Here is a 25,217-nt window from a genome sequence, read left to right as displayed (position 1 = left end):
CTATTCCCTAAATGGTTGTTTCCAATCTATTTCAGCATCCCTGTCTGATTTTATAAGACTTAGAGTATTTCTAACACGACATTATACTTAATTTTTTTTTATGGCTGTCTCCCTCTCTGAACTACAAACTTCTTAAACACGAGAGCTATGTTTCTCCTTATATCGTCTATACCAAAGGTTGTTCCTGCTACGTGACAAGCTCACAAAAAATGCCTGGCATGTGATGGGTTGGTGAATGCATGATTCAAATGAATGAAGGTCTCCCATTTTCACAAACTGAGATGCTTGTTTTCTGTAGGAGAAAGCATTCCAGTCACTAAAACTCCATTACCTAAGATGGAAGGCTCGGTGCCCTGGAGAAGACAGGGTGAAGGAGAGTACAAGCGGCATGTCCTCTTCTGTGGGACGGAGGTTATCCAGGCCAAGGGCGCCCGCTCCAGCACCGCGAAAGCAGTGGTACTGCAGACAGGTTAGTTAGCATCGCCTGCATTTTATTATTCTCATGAAATATTTTCACTCTGTTTATCTAGTACTTTAAATGAATTAGGTAAGGATGAGTCTTTAGGTGACAAACCCCATATATGTAAATAAAGATATTTAAAATGTGAATTTAACTATGGCATATACCTTTTAGTAAGAACAATAACACTGGTGACAATAAGCATTATTCACGTGCTTTGTAATTTATAAACTATTTCCACATATCAAATTAGTGGTACAAAGATGCCTCACTTTGTACATGGATAGGCTGGAGCCCGCACAATTCAGGTAAAGTTTTTCTTAAAAAAATCAAACAGCCAGTCGCTGACAGAGCAGGACCTAGAGCTTAGGTTTTCAAACCCAAAGAACAAATCCCACGTTTTTTCCATGCAGGACTAGAAATTGAAAACTTGATGATAAAAAGTATTAGAAGTTGAATCCATCTGTATTTACTGGGCCATTTAAATTCAAGTGTTCTGTGTGTGTGTGTGCGCACATACACATGTGTATATGTGTGCACACTTACAGATCCTTTCCTTAAAAGGAAGCTATATTTGGAAAAGCTGTGCTCTGCCCCCATAGGGTGCTTTACTATCTCTGGGATGCACTGAAATTAGAAATATAAGGAAGGAAAGCCAGAGGGGAATAGGCTTTGAAAGAGCTAGGATATATTCATTCTAGCATTTAGGTATTTTGCCAATCATCCTTTAATTGTGTTTGGGCTTAAGCACTGTTTAAGTTTCTCTGGAGGAAGCAAAGGCCCTGTTGAGGATTAGAAGAGCAGGAGCAGAAGGATTTGTCATCCTGAGAGCGTGAGGTGTGTGTTTACTGCTTCAGGATTCAACACTGCAAAGGGAGACCTCGTGAGATCCATTCTCTACCCCAAGCCAATGAATTTTAAGCTCTACAGGGACGCCATCAGGTTCCTTCTGTGCCTCGTAGGGACAGCCACCATTGGGATGATCTACACTTTGTGCGTCTATGTGCTCAGTGGGGTAAGCAGCGTTTATTCTTTTCCTACAGTGCACGTACATTCACTTATATGGTGTCTCTTATTCGCCTGTTGACCTTAATCTAAGGGGTGGTTTTCAAATCTGGGAAAACAAAGCCAAATGCTGAAACCTGCCTATATGTTCCCAGATCCCCAATATAAGCATCTGATCACCAAGCTCCATAACAGCCATCGGATCTAGTGGGATAAAACACTGTGTTTATAGAAATAGTAACATGCCTTTACTCTTAGATTTTGCCTTACTCTCTTTTCATCTTCAATTTGAGAATATGTTTATTCCATTAATGCAGTATTTTATAGCTGTTAAATGAGGAATTTTAAATAAAAACCAGTGTTGATAAGATCATGGCAAACTGGTACATTGTTGTCTGCTGGTAGCAGTATGAATTGTTACAGACTTTTTCATTACATTTTGGCAAAATATAGAGAGAGCTAATAAATGTGTTCATTCTCTTTAAACCACATTTGGCCAGCTCATATAATTTCTAGAACTCTGACCCAAAATAGAAAATAAAGAGGAGGGAAAGAGTCATACGCATTAACATGTTCACAATTGATTTATCTGTAATAGCTAACTTTGTCCTCCCAGGAAACTCCCGGGGAGGTAGTGAAGAAAGCCCTTGATGTCATCACAATTGCAGTTCCTCCTGCTCTGCCTGCTGCTCTGACCACAGGCATTATGTATGCCCAGAGGAGGCTCAAGAAGAGAGGCATCTTCTGCATTAGCCCCCAGAGGATCAACGTATGTGGACAATTAAACCTGGTCTGCTTTGACAAGGTATGTGTGTTTCATCATCGCCCTCAGCGGTGTTTTTATCATCATTGTCATCATGCACAGGTGCTTTACATTCTTGTGAGGCAGGAAACTTTGGATGTGGGTACTGGGTACCTGATTTCATTTTATCTCTGATTGGATATGTCATCCAGGACAGATACATCTCTTGATCTCAGATTCTAGGGTTTAGAGAAGGGAGAGTAGGGACTGAGTAGGTGAAACTTTTAGGGTTCTTCCAGCTCCAATATCCTATGAATCACAATGAATTAAAGTAACATTCTGTCCCTCTATAGTCAAAACCGTCATACAAAATTTAAACCTTTTACTATGGTTACTACTGTACCCCTAATGCTAGGATTATTGCCTGGCGTATAGTCAGTGTTCAATAAATATTCATTCAATTAATGAATGAATAAAAAAGAAAACATTTATTTAGCTGTCTCTTACTATGAGACTGGGTTAAAATAAATCCCCAGGAAATCTTTCTTTTCTATAGTTTTCCATCTGCAGTAAATTGCTTAAAATAATCCTTGATCCCATACCAGTTACTCCCAACCAGCCTCTTATTCTGCCTTCTCCTGAATATGTTCTTTTCATCTGTATACACATGCTGGTATGAAGGTGGGAGCTATAGGAGGGTAAAATGGAAATGAAGGGCTGTTTTGTACCCGTGTCTTAATTTATAAAGGTGACTACGGGGCTGCTGGCAGAAAATGCCATTGAAAAATGCATTTAATGTACAGTTCCCCGACAGAAGAGGTGTGTCCTACAGGCAGGGCCAGAGATGGCATGCCAGATTTTGATCAGGAAGGAAAGGAGGTTTGAGGGGAGTGCTCAGGTTATGGCCTTTATGAAGGAGTTTCTGCAGGAAAGACAAGACAGGCAGGGTACATAGATGACAACTAGCTATTTGGAATGATTTTAATGGTTTTTGGCCTATAGTACTGATCTCTAGTTGTCTAGTAGCTGGCCCTGGGGTGAACTTTCCAGGGGAGTGTGGCCAGACAGAGCAGGTGTGACTCCTGACTGGTTAGTTTGCGTATCAAAGGCATGTCCTTGGCTGAGACCCTGGCTATCTCTAAGAACTGGCTAGCTCCAAGGAGGCAGTCTCTCCATCAGAAGGGTTTCCTAAATTAAAATTGTGGTGGTGAGCACACTGAAATAGAAGTATAATGTTGGCAAAACCTACATAATGTTATTTATAATGTAATGTAAACCACTGTCTTGGCAATTAAAAATAAATTGAAAAAGAGAAAGTCCTTTTGCATGTCAAATGTCCTAATACATACAAGAAATTTTTTAAAGATAAACAATTCGCAGACATTATAGTCATGTGAATGTGGGCATGGAGTCAGGAGAGAACAGAGTGACTTTGATCAGAGCAGAACCTTAGTGATGGGAAAGGGTGTTGTAGACCTGGAATATCTGGCTAAGAAATTTTTATATACATTTTAGATAGGGGGGAGCCATTCATTGAAGGTGTTTTCTTCTTCTGTTTTATTGTTTCCTTCCAGTTACTTATTTTTTATTGTGGCAAAAGATTTTATAACTAAAATTTACCATGCTGACCATTTTTAAGGGGCTGTAAGTGCTTTTGCGTTGCTATGCAGCCATCACCACTATCCATCTCCAGAACTTATTCTCTCTTCCCCAATTGAAACTCCATGCCCATTAAACAGTACTGGGAAGGTCTGGGATAGGAGAGACTTAATGGGATCAGAGCTGTATTTTATAATTACTGGAATATCAGAGAGATCTACAAGGAACAGAAGGTTAATATGGTTCATGCCACTTTGTCAATGTTATTTTGTGATCAAGCTAGCATCACACAGAAGGTCCTATTTCTAGGACCATATTATCCTTGAGCTTGGGAAGGGAAACAGGGGTGGGAAAGATAATTGTGATATGAATTTGAATAAAAAGTAATACTTGTGAACAATTTTCATTATTCTCAGCTCTTACTCTATGCAGACATTACATTCAACACTTTATATTATCTCATTTAATCTTCGCAACCACCCTATATGATTATGACCACATTACAGATAAGGACTCTGATGTTTAGGGGACTAAATAATTGACTCAGGTCACACAGCTGGTGTTTTAAGCCAGTCCAAACTCTTCATCACTATACTGTACTAAGAGAAATACTAGCAAACACCTTTTTAACAAGTATATGTCAAAATAGCAAACTATTTCTTTAGAACAGTGAAAAATTATACTTCTATTATTTCTGATGACATACTTTTAACTTTTGCTATAAATGCTGGGACTCACCCATTTTTTTTTAAGTTATTGAAGTATAGTTGATTTACAATGCTGTGTTTAATTTCTGCTGTATGGCAAAGTCACTGAGTTATAAAAATATAATCTTTTTCATATTCTTTTCCATTATGGTTTATCAGAGGGTACTGAATATAGTTCCCTGTGCTATACCGTAGGACCTTCTGTTTATCCATCCTATATATAATAGTTTGCATCTGCTGATCCCAAGCTGCCAATCCATCCCTCCTCACCTCACCTCCGCATTGGCAACCACAAGTGAGTTCTCTATGTCAGTGGACACACATTTTAGCTCTTAGAGCAGGCTTACCAACGACTCTCCCATCCATTCAGTCTTTCATTAAATTCTCAAAACAGGTCTCTGAAATATGTAGGCAGTAACTGTTTTCTTCCCTTTATCTCCGAGAACACTAAAGTTCAAAGAGATTAAGTGCCAGTTTGTCCCACAACTTGTGTGAGTTCGTCAAAGCTTCCACCCGGGACTCCAGATACCCATCTGACTGTGTCCCTCCTCGAAGTGCTGACCTTGACCATGGGCTTTTGACATACATTTTCCTGTTAAAGCATAACTCACTGGTGTCACTATGGGCTGCTGAATCTTCAGAGTAAAGTGAGCTCTTGTTTCTGTTTAGACAGGCACCTTAACAAGGGATGGCTTGGATCTCTGGGGAGTCATGCCCTGTGATGGGAATGGGTGAGTACTCGGGACCAAATGCATTATCATTTCCTTTTTCCCAGTTTTTTCCTGAACACTAATAAAGAAAAGATTCTGGCATTGGCTTTGGTGAGCAGTGATTGTCAGAGTGATTGCCAAACTTCATTTTTCTTCACTATTTCCAAACTCACTAAAATGTGCATCCTCCCTCCACCCCTGTCCCAGCCCCAGGATACTCACAGAACCCAGGAAATGAAGGGCAAGTTTCGACACTGCATTCGTCTTGCTAACATGTAATTGGCTATCAGCATATTAGTCAGGGGCCAGTGTACGTCATTTGGGCAATACCTGGACACTCTCCTTCAAGGAGTTAATGTTCATAGCACAAACTGAAGCCTTTCCATGTGCTGGGAGGACCATGGCCCTGACTTGTAGACACCAAATTTCAGCACGAGGAATATCTGCGGAACTACAGCTAGTGTACTTCATTTTCCTTTATATTCTAGTTCTGGCTTCTGGAAACTCCTCTTTTTCTGGCCAGAAAGGATTCCATTTTGACAATTTTCAACTCAAGGTAGTAAAGATTTATTGCTTGTGCCTCTCCTGGGGCTCTCTCATTTGAGTTTGTTTCACAGCCTCCTTTTTCTTCCCACTACAACTTTCAGTCTCATCTGAACATGAACATTTGACAAATTCAGGTTTTGAGTTTGTTTGCTTGTTTTTAAATGGAGGAATAGTTGATTTCTTGGTTCAAATGGTAAAGAATCTGCCTGCAATGCAGGAGACCCGGCTTCGATCCCTGGGTTAGGAAAATCCCCTGGAGAAGGAAATGGCAACCCACTCCAGTATTCTTGCCTGGGAAATCCCAAGGAGAGAGAAGCCTGGTAGACTATAGTGCATGGGGTCACAAAGAGTCAGACACGACTGAGCAACTCAACAGCAACAATAGTTGATTTCAGGTTTTGTTTTTTTAATGGGAGTGTTTCCCTCTCATATTTGCAATGTAAGCATTTTATACATAAAAGGTATATCATGATTCTTCTGCATTATGCAAATGCATGTGACTTATCCATAACTTATTTTAATTATATATATTTAATACATTTTCATATTAATATTCCATTAAGATAAAAGTCCATTTCCTGGGTTAAAAAGTTGATTCTGGTGCTTCTAGCCATTTTAGTCTATAGAAGAAGGCTGTTGTAAGTGTTAAAGTTTCTAGTTTTTTTTTTTTCCTCTCAAATATAGATTTGGATATATAGCCGGTCTTGTTTATTAGTATTTTTCTGTTCCAGCTTCTATAAAAAGTGTATGAATTTATCCAAATATGTGAGGATTTAGAGAGCACTTTTTCTTATTTATTAAATTTGTCCCTAGTGCCATATAGCTCTATAGCTGGCATACACAGTAGACGCACAATGAATGTTTATCTAAAATGTACTAAGTATGTTCTGTCTTTTGAATGCTCTTCTGCTTATTGAATTAGCATCATCTTATTCACAAAGCTTTTAAAACTTTCTGTTTCTAAAAGTGACTTGTCAATTTTAATAAAACTAATTGATATAATATTTAGATTATTGATGGATTAATTCAGTCTGTCACTCTCTTTCCCAGTCCCTTCCTTTCTCCAAATGGTCAAAGTTGGCTCCAAGTGACTAAAAGAGCAATTAATTTTTTAAAAAATGGCAAATTTAATTAGTAGAATAAGAGAAAACAGATTGAGTTCTAAGTAAGAAGTCGACACTTGATTTAAAGCTACTAAATATATTATTGTAAAATGTAAGGTCATTCTAATAATTCTTATCTTTTCCAAAGAGGGCCTTCCCAATGGGCCAGGTACTTCAAAACCATTGGAAATCTACCTGACTACCTGATCTTGATATATCATAAACATTCAAATAAAAATTCAAGGACAGGGATGACAGAGAATTCTACTTATTTGTTGTACAAATCAGAGTCTAGCCCAATCCTCAGAAATATAGAACTATGTATTCAGAATTACATATGGAAGACAGTTTTTGTGCTGTGTTAAAAATAAGATTATTTTTTCCTGATCTATTTGCTGCACAGTGTGAGCTTGAGAACCTGTTTTAATCCCTGATGGTGATTGCTTCCTTTTAGTTGTTTACTAAAATACCAGGGACACATTGTAACCACTGAGGTGCTTGAACTTTCAGGATATAATAATAGATACCATCATCTACAAGGTCAGTAATCAGTCAAGAGGTTTTTGAGCTCTTAAGGAAGCTTGAATGAGGAAGCCAGGAAGAAAAATGGCTTAGGTTATGAGTTAATATTCTGCCATACCTGCTTTCAGGAACAAAAGGCTAGTGAAACCAAGGGAAACACAGTGTCCATATCATGAGAAATAATAGTCTGATCCTGAAGACCAAATTTTAAGACAAACTATGGGGAAAAGCGAAAAATACAAACTCTTCCAAGAAAGAGTAACTAGGAAGTTCAGGGGTCTGGAAACTATATTGGAGGCACAGCTAGAGGTTCCTGTGTAACCCCAGAGGAAGGGAGTAATAAAGTGTGTACAACCAAGCTGGCCAACAAATCTGAGAGAAGTGGATATGTGGAGGAGGATGGGCAAGTGGATTCTGACTGGTTCCAAGAAACAGATTTGGCCTCGATCTGGGAAACACCTTCTGCTACTCAGGATTCTCCAAGTAGGACAGACTGCTTTATAAATCGCTTACTGTGCAACACGTGTAAGAAGGGCTTTACCAATAAGAGGATATCCTTTCATAGCACCAAGGCCAAATTTGGTAGCTTCAATTCTGAATTAGTGAAAGAACCCTGCATGTGACATTTGAGTTGTATCTCGGTAAATTTTTAAATGAGGCCACTTTCTATAGGAAGTGATGGACATGGTGCTTGCAATATAGACCCTAGATGCTGGGGTGGAAGAGGAAAATGCAGTGTCCTTTTCTAAATGTTTAAAAATTTTTTCATTTATTTAACATTATGGTCTCTCGGATCTCCAGTAACCAACTCATTCATTTATTTACATTTATATTTGTCAACTGTCTGCCGTCGACCAAACATCAGATATGTTGAAGAGAGATGTGGAAGAAACAACCCTGCCCTGAAGGATAGATTGAAGGCGATATATATATATATATACACACAAGAAGCTGTAGTATGAGCTAGCCTGTTCTGTCTCACAGCATAGGAAATAGTGGGTCCAGAAGTTCAGGTGGGAGTAGACGCAGTTAGAACTAAGGGTGGTGCTTCTAGCTCTTTCTATACCTCTGGATTTAAATCAGTGCCAGAGCGGGACATAGGGGAAAGAGGAAAGAAAGAGCTTGAAAGAGCCTCAGGACCTTTCTCATACTCACTGAACTCATGTAAGGATGATGGCTGAATGAAACACTATTCATTTGAGGGGATTAGAAAGTGAGTATGTAATGCAACAAAGCATATTGACTTGTATTTTTAAAAGATAGTTACCTCCAGAAGCTTCACTTTGGCCTGGAGGAATAGGACTAAAGTCCTTTCCCTTTTCTCTTTTAGTTTCCAGGAAGTCCACAGCTTTACCTCAGGCAGGACTTTGCCATGGGGCCCACTGTGTGCGGCTATGACCAGCTGCCACTCTCTGATCCTCCTTGACGGGACCATCCAGGGAGACCCACTGGACCTCAAAATGTTTGAGGCCACCACCTGGGTAAGCCTCTGCTTTTCAGAGATCTTCAGAAGCTTCTTGAAGGCCAGGCCAACCCAGGTTTTATCACAGCTCTTCAGTACTTGGAGGTCTCCAATATGGATTACGTGTGGCAGTGAGGGGCAGGCTCACTGTTTTCTAAACTGTTTTCTGCTCTGTACAATGTATTTCTGTATTGGGGTCATTGTGAAGATTAAATGGAACGATGCATTTAAGAAATCCCTGGTACTGTGCCTGGAATCTATTACCAGCTCAATAGTCTCAGTATAATTAATATATAATTATGTTCTAACTTCTTAACTACAATATGAGCCATGTCTGATTTCAAAGTTTTCTAGAACGTGGGGATTAGGAAGCATCACTTCCCCAGTGCTTAGGGTAATTCATTGTTACCAGGAGTTTTATTTCTATAACTTTAGTATAATTTTGTCTCTAAGACTAGGCACTAAAAAGAACACCATGAGAGCTTTTGTTGATACTCTGAAGTGGATTTCAGAGCAAATGGTCTTGTTCAGGACCAGGTATCTGACCCTCCCAGTTCTCGTCTTGGCTCTGCTCTGACTCCTTGACCTCATGAGGTCATCTGTACTGTTGGGGATTTCCATGACTTTAAAATGAGGAGATTGAACTAGACCAGCAGTGTTCCTGTGAAAGAAAACAAAAAAGCTGGAATCTTTTCTTAAAAGTAAACTTTATTCAAAAGCACCCTACCCAAAACAAATCATTGGAGTTACTCTAGTTGAGATAGAAGATGGGGAGTGAAGGTACAGCTTAGGGAACACGTGTCCCCACCTACTTAGCCACAGCCCACTCCACTCTCTGTAACCTGGTTCAGTTCCAGGTCTGTGTAATAACATGTGTAAGATCCTCACTGAAAGAGACGATCTTTAGGGTCCCTTCCAGCATTAATGGGGCCTCCCTGTGGCTCAGTCGGTAAAGAAGCTGCCTGCGATGCAGGAGACACGGGTTCAATCCGTGGGTCCGGAGATCCCCTGGAGAAGGAAATGGTAACCCATTCCAATGTTCTTGCCTGGGAGATCCCGTGGACAGAGGAGCCTGGTGGGCTATAGTCCATGGGATCACAAAGAGTCCGATATGACTTAGCAAATAAACCACCACATGCATGCATGTGTAGGGCATGCATCTGTAGCAGTCTGATGTAACTTTCTTCATCCTTCCTGGGTTACTCTCTAAGTAATAATTTCCTCTCTGAGATTTTTTTGTTTCTGCCACTCCAAGAGATGGTTATAAAGCATTATGGCATCTTTGGGTAAAAGGTTCCTTTGCCTATAATTTAGGATAATTATTATAGCAATTACTGTTTACCAAAAGTTAACCATGTACATCACAGTCCCTGCCCTCCTGTACCCTAAAGACCGTCCATTCAAATTAGACAGAGAGGAAAGAGCAGGAGCAACAGTGAACCAGGAGAAGAAAGACAATAAGGTACTGGCTATTCATGCTCAGTGTTTTCAAGTTAAGCCCTCTGAAATGGAGAAAGCCTTTATGCCACAAATTCCAGCAGAGAAAGCAGGAGAAATTGCGTGAATAATTCAGAAGTGTCTGACCTTCAAGTTCCATGGTATTTCCGATGCATTATTTTTTTGTGTGTGGCGAATTAAAGTCTGGTTCACCTCCATGTAGCTGAGGGAGAATACATTGAGATGGTCTGAGGATTTTCTCAAGGGGAGGGTTTGAGCACAGTATTAGTGGATGAATGGGAAAGAAATCTCTACAATGAAATATTCTGTATGAAATAGGAAATGGTGGTTTCCGGGGACGATTTCCACCTCAAGGGAGTGCCAGGATGTGCCGTGGTTGTTAAGCCCTGTGGAACATCCAGTCAGGTAAGCCTTGCCTGCTCTCTACCCCACAACACCCAACTCAGAGGGAAAGTCCTGTGAGACCCACAATTTTGAAAGTTCAGAAATGTGTCTTCTTTGATTTCTGTGTGTGAAAATTGGTGAGCCCTTGTTTCCCTTATTTGCTAAACTGAGGACTGGGGGAGGAGTAACTAATTCCCCATAGCTAGAAGCTATGTGGCATGTCCATCTCCATTCCCCATCCCTCAACCAGGTCCCAGTGGAAGGAATTGCAATCCTGCATCAGTTCCCATTCTCATCAGTGCTGCAGAGGATGACAGTCATTGTCCAAGAGATGGGGGGTGACCAGCTGGTATTCATGAAAGGTGCGCCAGAGAGGGTGGCCAGCTTTTGCCAACCTGAGACAGGTAAGTGCTCAGACTTACAACAGGAAAATCTGTATTTCCAACCCACATATGTCCCTTCAGCACTAGACTGGCGAATCTAATTGTCTACTGGCCATCACAATCTGATGAGGCATTGGTGTTCCAAACTCAGTACCAAAATCAAGCTTATCTTTCTCACTCTCTGTATTTTCTAATTTAGTGAATGAAAGCATTACTCCCCCACCCCAATATAGGATTCTTTCTAGATTCCTGTCTCTCCCTCAGCACGTCTATCTTGTCAATTGCTAATCCATGGCTCTGTCACTCCATCAGCTCAGGCCCTCATCATCCTTCTCCCAGATCACTTCAATAGTTAGTGAATTGGCTTCCTCCTCCCCAATATGCCCTTATCTGATTCATCCTTTACACTATGCGCAGATCTTTTTCTGTCACGTAGCATAATTATATTGTGATTTCCTATTTCCATTCTTTGGTTTCTTCTCATAGGCTCCAGGATAATCTCAAACTCCTTTAGAATCATATCTAAAGCCTTCATGATCTGACTTCTATCACATTTTCTAGATTTTCTTTACTACTCCTGTCTTCACAGGTCTTCACAGGCTCAGCTTCCCCTGAGCTGAACTGTCAAGGTTTACTGCCTCATGGCCCCATGTCTGAGTACATGATGCTCTCTCAGCCAAATGCCCTTTTCCTTCTCCATCTGACCACCATCTCCCAGTCTGGTAGATGATGCACTAATGCTCCCAAAGTGTGCTGCCCAGTTGCCTGGATTATAGCAAGTGTCTCATTCAATTGTACTCTTGGTCTACTGGCTGTTACCCTACTAGACAAAGACCCTCAGAGCAGGGATTACAGTTCAATCTCTGCATAAACAATGCCTGATCCATAATAGACTCTCAATAAATTTTTGTTGGTTAAACTGGAGAAAAAAGAATTATACACTTTCCTCATTCTTCTTCTTTTTTTTTTTCTTTTGAGTACTTCCTTTTCACTTCTGCTTAACTGGATCCCAAGAAGTCAACCATGACAAAGTAGTGATATTTAAAGTTCCCACTGACTTGTTTGCATACCTTTTGTAGAGGTGTGTTTTATTGGGCAAGTGTTGGTTCTGTTTGCAAGGAATTTCTCCTCCAGTACCAACTGAGTTCATATTGCACACTAATCTTGTGTTATTTTCTGAACAGTACCAACTAGTTTTGTTAGTGAACTTCAGATTTACACGACACAGGGCTTCCGGGTCATAGGACTGGCCTACAAAAAGCTGGAAATGGACCACCACATCTCTGCCTTGATGAGGTAAGAGGGTGGAGGGGAGAATTTTGGTAAAGCAGAATGGTTTCATGGGAAGATATACCAGACTCGGCAGTGGACTCAGCAACACAGCTTACTGAATTTGTATGTAAAAAATGTCCTTGAACTTAGTAAATCCGGATATAGTCATTCCTGCCCTGGCTAAATCACAAAGGTGATGTGAACTTGACTGGGAGAATTGACCAGAAATAGCTGTAAAAATTGTAAAATATGGTTGTACAGCTTTGTGAAACAAAATATATGAATATAACCTATGTTTCAGAGAGTTTGAAATTGTGGTCCTGCTCTCATTTTGAACCAAATATAAGTTTGATTTTAAATTGTTTTTTGTTTTTCATTACTTAGCTATTTGGGGGTTTTATTATTTTTATTTTGTGTCAAAGTTGGTGAATTTGTTGAAAGTTAGAAAACATAACACTTTCCTGAAAAAAAATCTTGATAAAAAGTACACAACTTAATAAAACAAATAAATATAGCTTGGACCCAACATATAATCTAGGTAATTCTTATAGAAAAACAAGAAAAATTTCAGAGAAGAGGGTTTCGTTATAGATAGATTAAAATCAGGATGCTCAAAAGTTAAAATGTACTGGAGTGATTAGTAGTTCAAATTTATTTGTTGTTTTATTTTCCCTTGTTTTCAGGCAATGGTATTTAGTTCATTTTCAAGTCATGTCCAATACTCTATGTCAGCTACTATTGGTGTCACTGCTATGGAGATAATCAAGGCTTAGTTTGTTATTTAGGATTTTAAATTTGGGAGGTCTAATGTAATTGTTTTCAACCGTGCCAGATTCAACACTCTCTTACTATAACTATTAGGTATCACTTCCCTTAATGTAAGAAAATAAAATTCATATGTAACTTGATCTGCACATAGTCTCTTTAAAAAAAGAAATATAATGCCCTCCTATATAGCAAAAATTATAATGCCTTACAAAAAGGAATAAATAGTTCAATAAATAATCAGTTGACTCCATTAAAACAAAATGAAACAATATGTTGCTTACACTGGGTATGTAGAATCACTGGGCATGTAACAGGAAGGAAAGCAGACTGATACAGGTGTTTTATTCATTGGAGACTCAGGTATCTCTGGCAGTGTTACTGTCAATGAGGTGACTCTGTGAAATGACTAAAAATTCTTACTAAAACTGAATATAATAGAACACTTTCCTCTCAATATATATTATATTCCTGGAAAACTCATTGCAATATTAAAAATATGTAAAAAATACTTTGTGTTTATATGTAAGACAGAACTTAGGGAAGTATAAACAATTTTATATTTGCTTATTGCAATATATCCATGAATGTTTTTAGTGTCCATGAATCCTGTAAAATATTCAAAAGGCAAGGTGGGAGGGGGGATCGGGATGGGGAATACATGTAACTCCATGGCTGATTCATGTCAATGTATGACAAAACCCACTTCAATATTGTAAAGTAATTAGCCTCCAACTAATAAAAAAAAAAAAAAGGCATGTGGGATGCAGGGTAACATTTTGCATGCCTAAAAAGTTTCCAAAATGTCCTCTAGAGGCAGTGTACAGTGGAAGTGACAAATAGATTCAAGGGATTAGATCTGATAGAGTACCTGAAGATCTATGGACAGAGGTTTGTGACATTGTACAGGAGGCAGGGATCAAGAACATCTGCAAGGAAAAGAAATGCAAAAAGGCAAAGTGGTTGTCTGAGGATGCCTTACAAATAGCTAAGAAAATAGAAGATGCAAAAGGCAAAGAAGAAAAGGAAAGATGTACCCATTTGAAAGCAGAGTTCCAGAGAATAGCAAGGAGAGATAAGAAAACCTTCGTCAGTAATCAATGCAAAGAAATAGACGAAAGCAGTAGAATGGGAAAGACTAGAGATTTCTTCAAGAAAATTACAGATACCAAGGGAACATTTCATGCAAAGATGGGCTCAATAAAGGACAGAAATTGTATGGACCTAACAGAAGCAGAAGATATCAAGAAGAGGTGGCAAGAATACACAGAAGAACTATGCGAAAAAGATCTTCATGACCCAGATAACCACAATGGTGTGGTCACTCACCTAGAGCCACACATCCTGGAATGCAAAGTCAAGTGGGCTTTAGGAAGCATCACTACGAACAAAGCTAGTGGAGGTGATGGAATTCCAGTTGAGCTATTTCAAATCCTAAAAGATGATGCTGTGAAAGAGCTGCACTCTATATGCCAGCAAATATGGAAAACTCAGCAGTGGCCACAAGACTGGAAAAGGTCCATTTTCATTCCAATCACAAAGAAAGGCAATGCCAAAGAATGTTCAAACTACCGTATAATTGCACTCAACTCACACACTATCTAAGTAATGCTCAAAATTCTCCAGGCCAGGCCTCAACAGTATGTGAACTGTGAGCTTCCAGATGTTCAAGGTGGATTTAGAAAAGTCAGAAGAACCAGAGATCAAATTGCCAACATCTGTTGGATCCTCAAAAAGCAAGAGTTCCAGAAAAACATTTACTTCTGCTTTATTGACTAGACCAAAGCCTTTGACTGTGTGGATCACAACAAACTGTGAAAAATTCTTCAAGAGATGGGAATACCAGACCACCTGATCTGCCTCTTGAGAAATCTGTATGCAGGTCAAGAAACAACAGTTAGAACTGGACATGGAACAACAGACTGGGTCCAAATTGGGAAAGGAGTACATCAAGGCTGTATATTGTCACCCTGCTTATTTAACTTATATGCAGAGTACCTCATGAGAAACGCTGGGCTGGATGAAGCACAAGCTGTAATCAAGATTGTCAGGAGGAATATCAGGAACCTCAGATATGCAGATGACACCACCCTTATGGCAGAAGGCAAAGAATAACTAAAGAGCCTCTTGATGAAAGTGAAAGAAGAGAGTGAAAAAGTTGGGTTAAAACCCAACATTCAGAAAACTAGGATCATGGCATCTGGTCCCATATTTCATGGCAAATAGACGGGGAAAAAATAGAAAACAGTGATAGACTTTTTTTTTTTTTTAGGCTCCAAAATCACTGCAGATGGTGACTGCAGCCTAGAAATTAAAAGACGCTTGCTCCTTGGAAGGAAAGTTATGACTAACTTAGACAGCAAAGACATTACTTTGCAATTATTAAAAATCAGAGACATTACTTTGCCAACAAAGTTCCGCCTAGTCAAAGTTATGGTTTTTCCAGTAGTCATGTCTGGATGTGAGAGTTGGACTATAAAGAAAGCTGAGTGCTGAAGAATTGATGCTTTTATCCAAGCAGTCCATCCTAAAGGAAATCAATCCTGAATATTCATTGGAAGGACTGATGTTGAAGCTGAAACTCCAATAATTTGGCCATCTGATGGGAAGGATTGATTTATTTGAAGTGACCCTGATGCTGGGAAAGATTGAAGGCGGGAGAAGAAGGGGATGACAGAAGATGAGATGGTTGGATGGCATCACCGACTTGATGGACATGAGTTTGAGTAAGCTCCAGGAGTTGGTGATGGACAGGGAAGCCTTGTGTGCTGCAGTCCATGGGGATGCAAAGAGTCAGACATGACTGAGTGACTAAACTGAACTGAACTGAGAGGCAGTATCGCCCCTGCTAAGAATCACTGATCAGTTTCAACCCCGCCTTTGTCAATGGTGGGTGAGGCCTGGAGGGGGAAGTGACTCATCCAAAGTCATTGAGTGTTGACTCCCTGGACTTATTGGCCCAAGAAGAGTGGGCCAGTGTACTGTGACCCTTAAAACTTTGGCTATTACAGTTCTGGATCTTTGCTGTATTTTAACCAACCCAGGTCACTCAAGTCAGAGAGCTAAAAGTGAACTTTGAGACTGAATCTCACAATTTAAAGAAGAGGATGCTTAGGTCAGGGATGTGGCAGAATTGGAAAGTCTCTTGTTTCCTGAGAGTCCTTTGACACATATATATCAAGATTCTGGCTGAGGCACTGTTGCTTCTGATTACTATGATGATATATTTGTGTATCAAGTTTCAGACTCATGACTTTAGAGCTTGTGAATATAACAAAGTGCTCACGATAGGGGCACATGTTTGGGAGGGGCGCTGTGGTGAGGGCAGCAGCAGACAGGAGAGTACATAGCCCACAGCATTCAAATTCCAACTTTCCAAAATGTGATAAGGTCTATATCCAAGTTTATTGGTAGAATCTGATCTTTTAGGTTGTCAATTGGCCCATCTTGTGTTAGAGCTGCATCACCACCATATCTACTTCTAGCTAAGTCAATTTTACTAAATAGAAATTTGCCTTTCTAATCCATGATTAAAGCAGAACATTCTTTCTGGTGTGTGTGTTTACTCAGAGTGCTTCCAGCACTAATATCATAATTTCTATGATGGTTCATGGCTCGCTTTATGCCTATTCCATCTTTTAAAAATCACATGGATTTTAAGAACATAAAGTGTAATCACTGGAGTGACAGTGCTCCTTTGTATTACACTCACCATTCTTCATTATTTTTAGGTGCTTCAGGAGGAGTATAATGTTTGTGCAGGAAACAGGAAAAGATAGCATGCTATTCCAAGTTACAGAGTGTGAACCCCTTCAAGGGACCGTGTCCTCCTCATTTCATTTTCTAGATTAGATTGAAAGAAGAGAATTATGTCACACTTGAGCTAGGAGAGACTTTGCAGGTTTGTTATTTTCATCACCTGCTTTTGAAAAAGTAGAGATAAATTGCCAGGCAAAGAAAGTGATTTGCCCATGGTTACACAGCAGGGTAGCCGCAGAGCTTGGATTAGAATACTGGGCTCCTGATTATTATGCACTGAATCCACATGCCAGAGGAACCAGAAAAACGAGTGCTGAAGTGGGTTGCAGACTTTGCCAGATCTTGACACTGCAGTCATTTTCTTCATGCCTGGTGCCTTGTGGTTGGACCGTGTCAGTGATCTCTGACAATATCTCAAACCTGATGCCTGTGTATGAAGACTACTAAAAAGGTTGGAGGACCTCAGTTAGGTATCAACTACATTATCCTTCAAAAAGTAGCTCAAATATCACCTCCTCTAGGAAGGCTTCTCCAGTCATTCCACCCAGAAATGATTACACCATCCTCTGTGACGCCAGAGGACTCTTATTTGTACACAATCACAATACTTTCCCCAGCTTTCCATGTAATCAAAGTGGTCAGGATTAATCTTGTCCTTCAAGTTGAATGTCAAGTTTCTGGAGTTAGAAACTGCTATAATCCCTGTATATTCTCTTCCTCTTTTCTGAGCCCTGTTCTTTGCATTTATTTTGTTGTTATTGTTGTTTAGTCACTAAATCATGTCTGATTCTTTTGTGACCCCATGGACTGTAGCCCACCAGGCTCTTTCATCTATGGGATTTTCCAGGCAAAAATACTGGAGTGGGATGCCATTTCCTTCTCCGGGGGATCTTCCTGACCCAGAAATAAAACCCGTGTCTCCTGCATTGGCAGGCAGACTCTACCACTGAGCCACAGAAAAGTTCTTCCATTTATTTAGATGTCCACTAACTGGTTACTGATCTGACAGATTTGCTGGCTTCATTTCCCATGAGAACCCTCTGGCAGTAGAATTTCTGAAAGAGAAAATGAATTTTCCAGGGCTGCCTGGGAAAAACAGTTACACTAGGCAGTAGAGCATTGCAACTGGCAAATATTTGCTGAGCACATCCTCTGTGCTGGGCACCACATGGGTGTTGTTGAACTTGTCATTGAACCAAGCAAGTTTCCTCTTAAGGATCAGAGACAGAGAGGTAGATCAAATAGTAAAGAATGACAAATAAAATACAAGCTGAACTGAGGTAGAAGTAATAGGTTGAGACTGAAAGTATTTCTATTTGGGGAAGTCTTCATGGGAAGTGCATGTGAGCTTGATTTCAAAATATAGGAAGGGTTTCCATGGCAGATCACAGGGAACTTATAACCTTTTCTATGAAGTAAGAAGAAATGTCCTCTGGCAGTCTAGAGCAAATGTTTAAGGATGGTTGTGTACAGAACATACCCATGGTCCAACTTGGCTGGAATTTGGGGTGTATGAAGAATTTAGTGATAGATAACGCTGGAAAGATCTTTTGGACTCAGATTATGGAGAGATTTAAATGCTAGGTTCAGAAGGATAGGGAGTGCTATCTTTCTGAGCCAGCTCTGAGGTGAATAGTTCAAGTTATATCTACTTCCTTGCCACTCTTGTGGAGATGTTAGCAGTGACCTGGGGAGTGTCCCTAATTCTAGTTTGGGCTGCTGGTTGAAGTGAGGCCCAGCATTGAGACACACACGGCAAGCAAGGCAGTTTAGTTCTTCTGCGTTCCTCTGTCCTTGGGCCAGACTTGAGAGGTGCTGGTGCCTTGCTCTTGTGTCTGCTAGACGTATCTGGGTCTCAGATAAATGAATCATGAAAGAATCACTGAAACCCCAACCCCAGAGGTACTCTCCTGCACTTAGTCCTGTGGAGTGTCTTGGAAATGTTCTTGTGATGGGCAGGAGCCTCAGAAAATTCATTTGTTTGCAGAAACAGTCACAGTTTATGTAGAAGAGCAACGCTATCCACTGAGATAGAGACACACACAGAGAAAGGCAGAGAGAGGGAGAAGCTTGGTTTCAAAAGAAGAGCTCTTTTTGAGACTATGGCCTCATGCCTCTTGGGACCAAAACAGTACTGATGATAGCTTTGATTTCTAGAGAAACCAGTGTTTTATTTTATTTTTCTGTGCTGCACTTACTTTTCATGATGTTTTGTATCAGAGCTAGAACTTCTTTCTGGTGGTTGCTAACAGATGAGGTGACAAAAATCACCCCATCTGATGGAAGACAATTTTGTGGCTATTTCATTCATTCTCTACCAAGATTAAAGTAAATCTTGTACTGAATAAGCACCCTCTCTTCCTCTCAATTCCATCAGAGCAAATGTCTCCATGTCCTTGTGCTCTCTCTTGTCTTTTTTCTGGAAAGTTCCTGCACATATTCAGGGCCCCAGCAATGGTGCATGAATGAGTGAGTAGGGACCACTCTGAGGGGAAGATGTCTGTCATTGTTTTTTTTTTTTTGCTTCCTGTAAGAAAGACTATAGTGGGTGATTTCTGTTCAATCATTCTTATACTTCCAGGGAGCAGGTAGAATCAGACCTGATATTTCTGGGACTGCTGATCTTGGAGAATCGACTGAAGGAAGAGACAAAACCTGTCCTTGAAGAGCTCATCTCAGCCCGGATAAGGACTGTGATGATCACAGGTATAGAACAAAATATGTGTGTGAAAACATAAAGAATTTGATGCAGAATTAGACACAGTTCCCTCAAAAAGTAGCAAGTCTTTTTGACTCCCTGATATGGGCCAGGCACCATTCTAGATGCTGGAGATGGGCAACAAAAAAGGCAAAGTTACTGTTATCACTGAGTTTTCATTCACATGGGTTAAGAAAGAAAATAAACAGCTAACAGTAAATATTATAAGCTACGTAAAACAAAACAGGCTGATGTGGTTAAGTGTGTCTGACCAGCTACTTTGGATGAGGTGTTCTTTCTGATAGGGGACTTTTGAAATAACACTTGAATAAGAAGACTTAAGCCATGCAGAGATGTTGATTTTATTGTTAAATATTCAGAGAAGAAGAATGCTTAGTCAGCGTGGTCTGTACACTACGCTGAAGGCCCATCAAATGAGATCTATGATTCTGGAAATTATGAAATGTCCCTGTAGTCTCACTCTCAAACCCCAAATCACAAATAAGGGAATGATGAGAAAGGATCACGCAAGAGAAATGTGTAAAATTTCCTAATGAATGCTTCTGAGTGGAGAGTCAATGAATTCCTTAAATATTCATGTTTTTTGAGTGTGTGTTGCCTTCCCTTTCTCTGCTCTCAAAGTCAGATGCATTTAGCTCTATGAATTGTGGAATCAAGATACAGTCTTTCCCACCAAAGAATTCTCTCTCCACCTTACTGCCCTTGAACTCAGTTCTATCCTGGGGACTCAAGTGTACATTCATTTCCCCTTTGGTACTTCTCTATTCCCCTCCACTACCCGTCCCTCCAAACCAAGAAATTTTTGGATCACTTTTACCCTCTCTTTTCTGAGCCCCTCAGTCCAACTTTTAGGTGTTTCTGAGTTAATTTACTACTTAACTAGAATTCCCCTTATATTATGACTCTTCTGTTTCAAAATTTTTATTTAGCAATTATTGTATACATTTTCAGAATCTATTTTTAACCAGTTAGATTTATGTAGAAGTAAGAACTCATGGCTCACAGCCTTCCCTCTTCACCGCTTTCCTCATATTGAAATTTCTGTTCTGCTTCTTTTCTTGCTTGGTTGTAATTTTTCTGAAGAATTGTCTTTGGATGAGGTGAAAGGGAGATATGCTTTCTGATTTATTATATACCCTAAAATATCTTTCTTGGCTTTGACAAGGGAATGGTGTCTTGTCTAGGTATAGGAAGTTTGGGTTAGAGTCTTTCTTTAAAAGTTTTTATTGGAGTATAGTTGACTTACAATGTTGTGTTACTGTCAGGTGTACACCAGTGATTCAGTTATATATTTTTATGTTTACACATCATTTTACACAGTTTATAAGTATTTATACATAGCTTTCCAGGCTCTGCATGAGTTGGTTCTGTCTCTTCAATCCCATTTTGGGGTACTCTTCCTTTCTTCTAGGTGACAATCTTCAGACTGCAATAACAGTGGGCAGAAAGTCTGGAATGGTTTCTGAAAGCCAGAAAGTCATTCTCATTGAAGCAAATGAAACAACTGGGTCCTCATCAGCATCTATTTCTTGGAAATTACTAGAAGAGAAGAAGCACATTGCATACAGGAATCAGGTATACCTAAAATCAGACCTTCTGCCATATTATCTAACTCATCACACACAGTTGGCTACTGAGCAGCTTTGACTGGCGGAGGTGTACAGGTGACCTGGGGTCAACATACTTCTTCAGATGTCTAACATGTATGCAGTTCAAAGCACTCAACTATATCACTTTACCATACCATTCATACTGAGTTTTAAAATATGGTGCTTTCCTGGATGCTGGAAATAATGCATTCTATTAAACTTAAAAAAGTCTTTAGAAAGAATATAGTAAGTGGGACTGCAAATCTAATTTCCCCTTTTCCCCTTGCTTGCCCGCTATCCCATTGAGTTCAAAGTGGATTTAGTCCCTAGGAGACAATTTCCTGTGTGCACTGGAAAATCAGACCATGTCTTCAAGATGGGGGGAAAAAGTTTATTCACTTATCCCCAATCTTGTCAGTATCCTATCTCTATTGTGTCCTTGTGAAACAATATTAATTCTGCTAGCAATAAAAAAAAAAGGAAAGTTTTCACTTCAGGGAGAGATTTATTAAGCTGCAATGCTTTCATATTTTACACTTAAAATGTGTGAAATGTGCTTTTCTCTGGGACTCACTGAGATCAAATCAGGATGCGGACAGGACGTGAGTGTTATCCTTCTGTTCACTAAGGGCTATTGATGTGCAAAGATTGATCCAGCAAAGAGAAAGTGCTTCTCTGAGGAATCAAGGCTGGAGTGTGACTTTTAAAGAGAGACCCCAGACTATCATAGTTGCCTTTGCTTAGATATGCTTGTGATCCTAACCACCTTATCAAGTCTAAAATAACGTGTCTTGCTTTGCAGGACAATTACATTAATATCAGGGAAGAAATCTCTGATAATAGCAAAGAAGGAAGTTACCATTTTGCTCTAAATGGAAAGTCCTTCCAGGTTATAACTCAACATTTCAGTAGCCTACTGCCAAAGGTAAGTTCTAAGATGGTACCTATCTCCTGGTAAAGATGCTAACAATGTCAGAGAGCATGATAGTAAGTAATTTCAAACTTTTAACTAGGTTAGATATACCTATAGAATGTATCATAAGGAAAGCAGATAGTTTTGCAGAGGTCACTGTTTAATTTCCTGCTAGATTTAAAATAAGTAAACTTGATTAGCCAATTATCCATCAACTGTAGGATTAAAGCATTAGTGACTTCTCAGGTGATAAGATTGCTTTTAGGTAGCTGTCACTATACTGCCACGATTGAGGGGGTCTCACAGGATAGTGGAATCCAGCAATTATGCAGGAAGGCAGGCCAAAGATGGGGCTTCCCAGGTGGTACTAGTGGTAAAGAACCCTCCTGCCAATGCAGGAGACTTAAGAGAGGTGAGTTCGATCCCAGGATCAGGAGGATCTCCTGGAGAAGGAAATGGCAACCCACTCCAGTGTTGTTGCCTGGCAAATCCCATGGACAGAGAAGCCTGATGGGCTATAGTCCATGGGGTTGCACAGAGTCGGACACAGCTGAAGCAACACAGCAAGGGCAGGCCAAGGGTAGAGGAATTCCACTAGGCTTTTGATAGACAATCTCTATACAAAAGAGTGTCAAACTTAAACCCATAGTGGGGGCTGGCAAGTTATATATATAAAACATCTAAACAAACTAGAGGAGGATTATGTTCATAGTAAAGCAAAATTATTTATTTGCATTCAATTGCTCATTAGCTTGGGTACTGTTGAAGAAAAAAAGAATGAAGACTTAAAGCTGAGTGAACTCTGAACTGAGTTTATTGCCAAGAAGAGCAGGGAGCATAGAGCTGTTAACAGAAGAACTTAGACTCTGTCGGATGGGGCTCAGGTTGATGGACCTGGTAGAGGTTTTTATACAACAATCAATTAATGTTTCATAGCCCAAATTAGGTTGGAGATATCAACTGAGTTTCACAATTGGTCAAGCCCAGATAGTACGGTTAAGTCAAAGGCTACAGATAATCACTCTGTCATCATTAGGTTGTTTTTCTGCTAGATTCAAACAATTTTTCCAAAAAGCAGTTGTTGCCTCCTTTCCTTCTTTTGGGATCCTGACCTCATTTTATCTTGCAGTTTCTCATACTCTACTGGTTTAAGGTTCTATTAAGCTCTAGATTTTTCAGGACCACAATCACCATGGCAGCTGAGCTAAATTCTTGTACGTCATTGTTTTCATCAACTCTGTCTATTAAGTAGTCATCTTTACTGATTTTAGTCTTCTTGATCACTAACCTGATGACCAAAGTCTCAATATCTGTCTTAAAATCCAAAGGAGGACTTCTTAAAAACACTGTTTTCTCACTCATGGATATCATTAACCAGTCAGTGTTCTGAATGCTATCAGTTATTTCAGGTATGACCAGCTGACATGATTACAAAATTTCCTGTTTGCATTTTTTACAGATACTGATGAATGGAACCATCTTTGCAAGAATGTCTCCAGGGCAGAAATCCAGTCTGGTGGAAGAATTTCAGAAACTAGAGTAGGTTCTTTATCAATTCAGGTAGTCTAAAGTGCCTACAGGCACAACAGGGGGAAAGTAAGAGGTATAGGAAGTCACTCCATTGTTTAAGGCAGTGTTTGTTTGTTTGTTTTATAATTTCTTCCTTTTCTTTTAAATTTTAAATTTACTACTATTTTTAATTGAAGGATAATTGCTTTACAGAATTGGCTTCCCTTGTGTCTTAGCTGGTAAAGAATCTGCCTGCAATGTGGGAGACCTGGGTTGGATCTCTGGGTTGGGAAGATGCCCTGGAGAAGGGAAAGGCTACCCACTCCAGTATTCTGGCCTGGAGTATTCCATGGGCTGAATAGTCCATAGGGTTGCAAAGAGTCGGACATGACTGAGCGACTTTGACTTTCACTGCCAAAAATCAACATGAATCAGCCATAGGTATACATCTGTCCCCTCCTCTTTTATTTTTATATTTTAAACATTTATATATTTGGCTGGGCCAGGTCTTAGCTGTAGCACACAGGATCTTAGATCTTCGTTGCAGCCTATGGGTTCTAGTTCCCTGACCATGGATCTAACCTAGGTCCCCTGCACTGGGAGTGCAGAGTCTTAGCTTTGGGCCACCAAGGAAGTCCAGGGCAGGGTTCTTAATGTGGCTGCACATGACAGTCACCTCAGGAACTGTGAAAAATTAGCAATACCAGGACACCACCATCTAGAGATTCTGATTCGGTTACTTGTGTGGGTGCTTGAACATCAGTACTTTGTAAAAGTTCCTTTCATAAGTCAATTTTGCATCTAGAGAATCCCACTGAACTAGAACATAAGGGGCACAAGAAATAACTCTAGAAAGGTCATTTGAACTTGACTTCTGAAGGTACAATGAAAATGTACATTTTATTTTTAAAAATTATTTTTACAGTTATGATATATGGGGGGGATCCTATGACAAGAGAGAGATTCACATAACCCTGAAATGTTAAAGCATTCTTATGCAAAGAATCCTGTCCATCCTAAATTAGAAAGATACTCTTAATACAAAGTGTCTCCATTAACAGAATCCCATCATTTGGGATCCTTTATGTCCTGTTAATGGAACTCCATGGAGTCTCTGAGGTTTTCTCTACCTCTGTTACTGGACCACACCCACACAACTCCAGCTCCTATTCACTTGATTCAGTCACCGAAAGGGCAAATAGTCCTCTCTTCTGAACATGGCTGAAAACCTCTGCAGTAAATTCATTGTCTTAGGTAGCAGTGTGGAAGAGAAGTACAGCAAATTATGCAAACATTGTCAGATTGCTCCTACCTTAAAAAGCAGACTGTCTTCATCAACAATTCAAGATAGCAGTATCCATTCAGCCTTGAAAATCTATCCTGAAATAGAGGTATATTTTGTTTCTTCAACTTTTGATCCTGGCAGCCCATTTTTGAGTCCCTCAAGTGACTGCTGACACAGTGGATTTCCTCTCCAGTGACTAAACATTACCTAAAATGAATTTTTATTTATCATTTTAGAATGCCCCACCTCACTGAATACTCATAATGCTTTGTAGGGGAGATGAATGATAGTCAAAATGGAAAGTGATCAGGTCAAAGATCTAGAT

At 39.8% G+C, this 25,217-nt stretch overlaps 1 protein-coding gene across 1 annotated transcript in view; it reads left to right on the top strand.

Annotated features, from left to right (window-relative positions):
• The window catches only part of ATP13A4 (ATPase 13A4), a 122,062-nt gene that overhangs the window by 73,209 nt on the left and 23,636 nt on the right, over positions 1–25,217 (top strand). The window contains exons 11-22 of the mRNA XM_061168025.1: positions 299–469; positions 1,318–1,475; positions 2,082–2,270; positions 5,183–5,244; positions 8,725–8,875; positions 10,633–10,719; positions 10,949–11,102; positions 12,266–12,377; positions 19,459–19,583; positions 21,008–21,171; positions 21,988–22,110; positions 23,558–23,637. Of these exons, the coding sequence (XP_061024008.1) occupies positions 299–469; positions 1,318–1,475; positions 2,082–2,270; positions 5,183–5,244; positions 8,725–8,875; positions 10,633–10,719; positions 10,949–11,102; positions 12,266–12,377; positions 19,459–19,583; positions 21,008–21,171; positions 21,988–22,110; positions 23,558–23,637 (1,576 nt within the window). The remainder of the gene's footprint in view (positions 1–298; positions 470–1,317; positions 1,476–2,081; positions 2,271–5,182; positions 5,245–8,724; positions 8,876–10,632; positions 10,720–10,948; positions 11,103–12,265; positions 12,378–19,458; positions 19,584–21,007; positions 21,172–21,987; positions 22,111–23,557; positions 23,638–25,217) is intronic.

This window comes from Dama dama, chromosome 19 (genome assembly GCF_033118175.1).
Source record: "Dama dama isolate Ldn47 chromosome 19, ASM3311817v1, whole genome shotgun sequence".
In the NCBI taxonomy this organism is placed as follows: domain Eukaryota; kingdom Metazoa; phylum Chordata; class Mammalia; order Artiodactyla; family Cervidae; genus Dama; species Dama dama.
Note: the sequence above shows the minus strand (reverse complement) of the source record. Positions and strands in the feature narration are given on the sequence as shown.